At 43.2% G+C, this 9,345-nt stretch overlaps 1 protein-coding gene across 1 annotated transcript; it reads right to left on the bottom strand.

Moving 5' to 3' along the window:
* Positions 1–1,454: 1,454 nt before the first annotated feature.
* Positions 1,455–9,345, bottom strand: LOC143299077 (uncharacterized protein CXorf65 homolog). The gene is made up of 5 exons (XM_076612183.1): positions 8,973–9,345; positions 7,245–7,358; positions 3,763–3,879; positions 3,428–3,499; positions 1,455–2,943 (listed from the first exon to the last, which is right to left on the bottom strand). Exons 1-5 carry the CDS (start codon positions 8,998–9,000, stop codon positions 2,759–2,761), a joined length of 516 nt encoding a protein of 171 aa, XP_076468298.1. The 5' UTR covers positions 9,001–9,345; the 3' UTR covers positions 1,455–2,758.

Below are 9,345 nucleotides of genomic sequence, written 5' to 3'. Positions count from 1 at the left end.
TATCATCATCATTATTATTACTAGTCCAAGCGTAGTATTCTGTAAAACACGTGATTGACATACCTACTTTCCCTTGAAAGATATATTATTTTTTCTTAACTATGCAGTAGTATCATCTTTTGTTCATAACGTTCGGAGGCCAAGTTCTTTGAGACTTTAAGACGGCATTTGACTGAGTGTGGCATAATGCACTGTGGGCAGCCATGAAGAAACACAACATGAGCCAAAATCTTATCAACACCATGAAACAGCTGTACGCAAACAAAACAAAACAAACAACAAACAAACAAAAAAAAAAAAGAAAAGTGAAGTCCTCGTACAAGGAACTGTTGGCGACTTGTTCCACACATCAATTGGGGACCGTCAAGGCTGTCTTTATTATTCTACACTCTTCAACATCTTCCTGGAATGTATAATGACTGCATGATGCCATGGAAGGACAATCTTGCACTATCAACACTGGAAAACGTACCATTACAAATCCTTTATTCGCTGATAATATTAATAGATGGGCTGACAGGCAGTGAGTAAGAACTAGCAAAACTGAACTGCCGTCAACCAAGTACAGAATGGAGATCTGCGCAGAGAAGACAAAACTCATGACAAACAGCAAAGACCCAATCAAGAACAAGATCAATGTCAGCGGTCAACAGCTGGAAACAGTGAAGCAGTTTAAGTACCTTGATGCCATCATCAGTGAACTATTTGAAGAAGGGTCAAAGGCCGAAATACTGTTCAGAGCTGCGCAGACTACAACAACACTGGCAAGACCGCTGAAGCCCATATGGAGAGACAAGGACATCAATCTCAAAAGCTACTACATGTACTGATTCTCTCTATTATATTGTATGCATGCGAGTGCTGAACTCTTATAGCAGAGCTTCAGAGAAGGATCCAACCAGTGGAAAATGATTGAGAAAAGACATCAGACAGCACATTGGCCGGTACGAAGACCTCCTGACCACAGTGGGGGAAAAAAGGAAGAAAAATGAGATGGTGTGGCCACGTGACAAGGTCCGAACAAACCATGTTTCGGGACCAGTGACTGTGGGTGACATTGAGAGAGTTTGTTCAGCAGTTAGCCAGAATCACACACACACACACACACACACACACACACACACACACACACACACACACACACACACACACACACACACACACACACACACACACACACCTTCACAGTCCAGCACAAATTACACATGTAGGGCATAGATACAGCCCAATATAATAAAGTCCCTTTAAGAACACCAACGTTTAATTAGAATTAAATAAGTAGGCAGGTATAACTTTGAAGGGGAAAGGCTAAGAAAATTACACAATACAACTACAAAAGCTGAGCCAGCAACATTTCAAACAAAATTTACTTCTTGTGTGTGTGTGTGTGCCGTGTGTGTGTGTGTGTGTGTGTGTGTGTGTGTGTGTGTGTGTGATGCGGGCGGATGGGTAGACGTGTGTGTGTGTGTGTGTGTGTGTGTGTGTGTGTGTGTGTGTGTGTGTGTATGTAATGAGGGCGGACGGGCTGGCGGGCAGACGTGGGTGTGTGGGTGTGCGTGGGTGTGTTCGCGCGCGTGCGCGACTGCAGCACGTGACTCGCTAAACAGTGCAACGCTATTTTTTTCTGTTTTGTCTACACATATCATCCTGACAAATTATTTAGTTTCAGTTTCAGCTTCAAGGTGTCAGTGCGTGCAGACAGATCCATATGCGCCACACCACATCCGCTTTAAAATAAATAAATAAATAAACCTGAAAAAAACAGATGCCTCACATGATCTCTGTACGATTGAATAATATATTGAGCAGGAAAATATATTGGGTAACATCGTGTGAAAAGACATGGACTTTCTTGAATGCTGTAGGCGGTAATTCAAGTGTAGCATATTGCTGAGATTTTGCGCTGTGTGTGTGTGTGTGGTGTGTGTGTGTGTGTGTGTGTGTGTGTGTGTGTGTGTGTGTGTGTGACTCAGTCAACATTTTCCTCAGTACTGTTAGTACAAAACAGAAAAGCAGTTCTTTTACACGTCCAGCGCCATGGAATGAGTAAGCTTATTACGTGTGTTGATACATAAACGACGTTCATGCATGCAGTCACGGTTCGTCCACAGCTCGTTTTCCTTCTCCGTGTGATTTCTGCGTCAGTCCTTTTAGTCCTGTCAGTCTGGCAAGACTGCTGAACACTAGTATTCCAAAGACTTTTTTAACTCAGACTTGTTCCAGTGACTGGATGGATAGTTAATTGTGTTTGTATGTCACAGCTTCCCGTCCAAATCACAACCGAGTGCATGGACATAGGCCTATATAAACTGTTGCAATGGAAGGTAATTGTAGTCAGTGATGACGAAGGTGGTGATAATGACAAATCAAGGAAAAATTACACACCAGGCTGACGTGTTCAGTATAAAAGTCTAGCTGAATAACGTAGCATACAATCGCTGCCTAGATAAATTCTTTCAAAAAAATTATTTTAAGCTTTATACTTCGTTCAGTTTATCATATTTCATTCACCTTATTCTAACTGAACGCGCGGCGTGGCAAACAGCTTCAGGTCACTGTCAGTATCACTGAATTCTCAATCCACACAGGTCCTAACCGCATGTGCGCTGATTCGCAGCAATGCACAAAACTGACCGGTCAGTCATTCAGTAAGACAGCAGCTGAATAGCTGAAGTGAAATAACGAAATCCAACTTTGGCAAACACTCTGTTGATGAACATATATACCCTTTATGCTCTGGTTTTGGTTTGGTTGATTCTTATTTCCCTTGCCGGGATTTTGACCGACTGGCGTTCCTGGCGTCGGGGAGTTTGAGGCTGTTCCGTCCACGCTCTGCTTTGCTCTTGCGACCCTCTCTGTCGGCCGGAGATCGGCGCATGTTGGATTTGGCCCGACGGGAACTGGCTGGCCGACTGTTGGCATCCTCCCTCACACATAGACGTGCTGAAACATTGCAAAGGAAAATTGTTTACGTTGGTATTGATACACACAAATTTCTGACTCTCTCAGGCTCTGTGTAAAACACCACACACACACACACACACGCGCGCGCCGCACGCGCGCACGCACGCACGCACGCACGCACGCACGTGTTCTTCGTGTTTCTAATAAACAGATCCTTAATTCTTAACTACAGCTTGTCAGTGCATGTGGACGTACCTACGTAAGTTCGAACTCGAGTCAAATTGTGCGTGCGCGTGTGTGTGCGTGCGCACTGGCACGTGTACCACGGTGCATGAATATGTGTGTGTGCGTGTGTGCGTGCGTGCGTGCGTGCGTGAAAGAGAGAGACAGTGATATGCACAGAGCCTCCGATCCAGCCGTTTTCACGAAGTGGGCGAATATATGCGCCATATCCTGACTGCAGTTCAATCGATTTAATTCTTGTTTTAAGGCAAAATACTCTCAATCGTCTACATCTACGTACCAAGGAACTCTTCTGTGATGATTTCCTCGTCTTTCAATAAAGGTGTGTAGGATGCGTAGGCTCCTTCGTGTTCTGGAGGAAAGAAAATCAATCGCCGCATGATACATCTATTAGAGAGCAAGATCGAATATATGTCCTCAGTAATATAATCACGTACCTTCATCAGTGTGCGTGCGTGCGTGCGTGCGTGCGTGCGTGTGTGTGTGTGTGTGTGTGTGTGTGTGTGTGTGTGTGTGTGTGTGCGTTTGCGTTTGCGTTTGCGTTTGCGCGAGTGTGAATCGTCAGTGTGTGAAAGTGATTTTATCAACAATAAAAATCTTCTCAACTCCACTCACTCTCGACACGAAGAAGAACAAGGGTCTCCCGATCATGAAGAATTTCACTGGCATAGCGGTACGGGGAGTCGCGTAGATACTTGACGTTTCCGCTCTCGTCTGCTAGGTCTATATCAGCTGCAAACACATGAGAACACACTCAACAACAACAAAATGAAAATCGATGTGTTACATTTTGGAAAATTGGGGGAGTGGGAGAGCAGAATAATAGATTTGGATCCAGATGCATTGATAAAATCCCTCATACCCCCCATCCCCAAAATCACCCTCCCCATACATGTGCGTGCGCACCCACCCGCAGGAAAGTTCTCACGTATGCCCTCTCTTCTCTCAGGCTCTCACTCTCTCGTCTTGTCTTGTCTATAATCCTGTGTTAATCCCTATACACGGCAACAATCCACAATAGCGGGGTGCGCTCTGGGTCACTGATGTCTGTGTACGACCGTTCCCCCAAGCTCAGCCAGGGGAACCTGGGCCCCACACAGCATCAGTCAAAAAAAAAAAATCACAAAAAAACCTGTCCTGTAGCTATACTGAGCCTGAGGCTCGCAGCCAGGCCTCAGTCCTGGTCTTGAAAGACTGAAGGGAAATGGCTGAGATTATATGGTCTGGAATATGGTTCCAAAGGCGGACAGCTGAAGGGAAGGAGTGCCTGCGGGAGTCTCTTTTAATAGTTATGTAATAACCCCTTCAGAGAGCGGCCATGGCCTATTCTGAATAAGCTCTCTCTCTCTCTCTCTCTCTCTCTCTAACTTGTCTGTATTCGATTATGGTCGATGACGATGATACTAACATCAGAAGATCCAGTTTCGTCTGCCCGTGACTACATGACTGGGATATACCCCGCCAAGCATTTCCTGTTGCATTTGTATCAACCAGTTCCGGGAAATACGCCAATGGGCACCTGCAATATTTGTCAGGAAATAGGAGCAGTTCACTCCAGTGTTCATACCCAGGTGGATGATATTAGACTAGTGGACCCATTCGTTCTATATGAGAGCAAAACACGATTAGCTGTAAATGGGAGCAAGCTTCGGAACAAAAAAAAGAATATATATATATATATATATATATATACACATTCATTTGTGTGTGTGTGTGTGTGTGTGTGTGTGTGTGTGTGTGTGTAGATAGACAGATAGATATATAATTTGAACTGAACGTACACATTTAAAAAAATGAATATCAAAAGCATGACGTGTTAGTGTATGAAGCTAGTTTTGAACCGACTTCTCAGCTATCACTCTAACGAAAATGCTAACCAATGTGCAACAAAGGCATTTTCCAATGCTTATTTTTGTATTCTGTCCTCTGACACTGAGTGAGGTGTCGAAGACCTTCGCAGCAAGTGCTGACGTTTGTTTGCTTAACCTTTCAGCGACCTTTCGCACAAAATCTTACAGTGAGATCTGTATGTGTGTGTGCTGGATCCATAATGTTCCATGTAGACCCTTGCCACTAAGGTCGGGTAGGCTAACTTCCGATATGATAATTTCTTACACACGTAACAAGATTGCGCGCGCAAACGCACAACCAAGGCACGCGCGCGCGCGCTCGCACACACACACACACACACACACACACACACACTTCCGTTTCTGAAACCATTTCCGCCCTCTCTCTGTGTCTCTCCGCTCGTGTTTGTACACCGCTGTGGGTACGCTTGATTGTGTAGGTCTGTCTTTGAAGTGCCACATATTTGTGTGACACATGTACTGTATGGACTGCGCCATTTCGGAAGTCGGTGTGGAGTGAGCTAATAAAACAGTAAAAGCATACCAGTGTAACGACTGTAGCCACAGCACTTTTAGGGCCTTTTTCAGTACAAACTGTATGTGAGGTGTGATGATGATATCTGATAATGAAACTAATTACAACAATAACAGCAATAATGACACAAGCAATACTACTGACAACAACAACTACTACTTCTACTACCACTATAGGTACTACTGCTGCACCTGCTGTTGCTGCTGCTGCTGCTGCTACTACTACTACTACTACTACTAATCAATACTACTACTACTACTACTAATGATAATAATAATAATAATAATTAATAATGATAATAATAGTAATGATGATGATAACATCAACCAGAACAACAAATACAATAACAATACATAGTGGAGGCAGAATAAACACAGACTGACATCAAGTGGCCTGTTTCACATTTAAATATTATAAAAATAAAAATAAAAAAGAGTAATATGAAAAGAGGAAAAGGAAAGCAATGATAAATCTCCAAGGCCTACTAATCAGCGCTGTCTCGTGTTTGGCTGTTTTGTCAGTGATGAACCCTCGAAAACGGAGTATGGCTGCCTACATGGCGTCAGGTAAAAACGGTCATACACGTAAAAGCCCACCCGCGTTTTCAAGTGAACGTGGGAGCTGCAGCCAACGAACAGAGAAGAAAGGGGGGGGGGGGGAAGAAGTCAGTGATGAGAAGACATTCGGATATCCGAAAGCTTTGGCATTTTCAACCAAGCATTTGTTGTTATTTTTGTTTGTGTGTTTGCTTGTTTGTTTTCCGTTTCTGGGCTGAACCTCCCACGGACGTTCACTCGAAAAGATTCACAAGTTGTCTTTTGGTGTATCACCGATTTTATCCCCGTCATATTCAAACGACCATGTTCCTGTTTCGTGAGTTCACTCATGGTCTTCGCGAAAGAGAGCCATGGTCCAGTGCATGCTGGGTGTGTTCGTGTTTCCATTGGTCCTAACCCACCGAACAGGATCTTTAAAGCATGTGCTCTATCTGCGATATGTGTAAACACATGAATGAGATGTGCGGTGTTTTTTTGTTTTTGTTTTGTTTTGTTTTTGTTTTTTTCCAAAGGACTGGATGTGAAATAATAATAATAATAATGTTATTATTATTATTCTTATCATTATTATTATTATTATTATCAGAACGATTATTCCACTTCCCTCTTATAATAGAAAACCGTTTCGTTTCCCTACCACAACTCTCTTGAAATATAATTCGTATTTTTGTTTCCCAACCACCGATAGACCATCAGACAGAGAAACAGTGACACAATGCGTGACAATCTGAGGGTCCCGGGTTCGAATCTCTGTAACGGTGCCTGGTGGGTAAAGGGTGGAGATTTTCCCGATCTCCCAGGTCAACATATGTGCAGATCTCCTTGTGCCTGAACCCCCTTCGTGTGTATAGCCTACGCAAGCACAAGATCAAATACGCACGTTAAAAGATCCTGTAATCCATGTCAGCGTTCGGTGGGTTGTGGAAACAATAACATACCCAGCATGCACACCCCTGAAAACGGAGTATAGCTGCCTACATGGCGGGGTAAAAAACAAACAAACGGTCATACACGTTAAAGCCCACTCGTGTACACACGAGTGAACGTGGGAGTTGCAGCCCATGAACGAAGAAGAAGTTTCCCTACCATCGTTGGACCATCAGACAGAGAGACAGTGACACAATGCGTGACAGTCGAGGATGTATGTATGCATACCGCCGTGCAGCAGGTCCAAATCCTCGTCGTCCATCCATACAACACAGCGGTCACGGACGTTCTGCAGCAGGCACACCGCACGGCAGTTGGGGTTGAACACCTGCTGCTGCCCCTCTGCAACATGAAAATCAATCTGAGTAGTGTCGTAGTTTGTCAGTCATGGTTCCCCGAAGTGTCTAACCACATACAGTGCAGACCATACACGTTGATAACATATCATGCTTAGTTCTCTGTGGTGTCTGACGGTCATACATGTAAAATGTTACATTTCTGTATGAGTGTGCATCTCTGTGTGTGTGTGTGTGTGTCACTGGTGTGTGTGTGTGTGTGTGTGTGTGTGTGTGTGTGTGTCACTGGTGTGTGTGTGTGTGTGTGTGTGTGTGTGTGTGTGTGTGTGTGTCACTGAAACCTGATTGAATGACACAGGAAATGGAGCGCCCAAATTCCAGCTGTCAGTCGGTTCTACCCAGGTAGACAGCCTCTTATGCAAATGACTCCGTGTTTGTCAAGCGATTAGGGTTTGGTCTCCAACGAGGATAAGCGCTATATTAGTACTCATATCATCATCATCTCACAACACATAATTACGATGCAGACCGCATAATGCTGATAACATATCGCAGTGCAAAAATCAAGCTGAGTTTTCTGTGTTATCAAACGAAACATATCAATAGTCCTACAATGCAGACCACACAGGGCTTGTAACACAACGTGACGAGAAAAAGAAGCAAAAAGTCGATTTCAAACAACACATAAATACAATGCAACCATCATCACACAAGGCTGATGACATAACGTTACGCAGTACAAAAATCAAACTGATTTTGTTTTCTGGTGTCCAACATCATATAAGTACAATGCAGACCACACATAGCTGATATCACAGCGTTATGCTTTACGAAAATTAAATAGTTTGTCATTATCGAATTCCCTGAGACGTCCAACAACACAAAACATAGTATAGATCGCGCAGCAGAACAAAGTGCAAGACTGACAATACACCGCTGCGCTCAAGTGTTGGCTAAATCAACAATGAACATTTTCATAGACACGAAGCAACAGGCAGGCTCTCAGATAAGGCATAATCAGGGCGTTGAGTTTGTACCTAACCCGGACGTGTTTAAATCATCATTTTTATTTTTATTTGTTTTAAGCAGATGTGGTGTAGAGTATATGAACTAGTCGACACGCAGTGACGTTTCCTATGGACTGAAACTTGGTCTTTCTCGCACGCAGCTATTTTCATAGGCTACTCTTAAAAAAACACAAAACATAATGAGAAGTATGGAATTTTCACACAGAGGCACGTCTAGCGAATTTTTTTTCTTTCTCCTGCTTAAGTCCTTTTTTTCTTGATTTTCAAATATTAATTCCCTTATCCTATTACACTTTTCACTGTATTTTAGTACCGTTTTTACCTGCAAGCACATGCACGACTTTGATGACTGTAAAAAAAAATTATTAAAGAAATTTATATATATATATATATATATATATATATATATATATATATATATATAAGGGGGGAATAAATAATAAATCACAGAGAGAGAGAGAGAAGTGGGTGACTTTGTATGTTTCTGTTTGTCTGTTTGGGCGGGCAGACGAACACACACACACACACACACACACACACTGACGCACGCGCGCACACCTCAGTAAAGTACAAATGATTACTGACTGAACCCACGAAGGCAGAAACAGAGATACATGAATCAAGTTCCTTACCTCCGAACTTTACCGTGATGTACGACATAGTTGCTATGTTTTCAGTTGCATTTCACTGTTTAAAAACTGTACGAAAATGGAACATTATGAAAACAAAAGTGAGGGTAACGAATTGTTTTTCTCAACACTCGATCCAGGTTCCACCACAAACCTTCCCCATTGTCGAAGAATCTCACATCTTGCACATGTAGAGCTATAAAAGTGTTTTTTCAACAACCCATTTATCCAGCTATTTCATTAACGGCTAATGTCGCAGGCTAGTGTTTCCCCCAGCTATAACGCGAACAGAGTACATATTGCCGATGTCGCTACCACGCGAAACGCTTCAGTGGAGAGAGAAAGCAAAGCGATTAGTGTGCGCGAAGGCAAATGC

The sequence above is a fragment of the Babylonia areolata genome, chromosome 24 (assembly GCF_041734735.1).
Source record: "Babylonia areolata isolate BAREFJ2019XMU chromosome 24, ASM4173473v1, whole genome shotgun sequence".
NCBI lineage: Eukaryota > Metazoa > Mollusca > Gastropoda > Neogastropoda > Buccinidae > Babylonia > Babylonia areolata.
The sequence above is the reverse complement of the archived record's forward strand: the minus strand, read 5'-3'. Positions and strand labels throughout refer to the sequence as shown.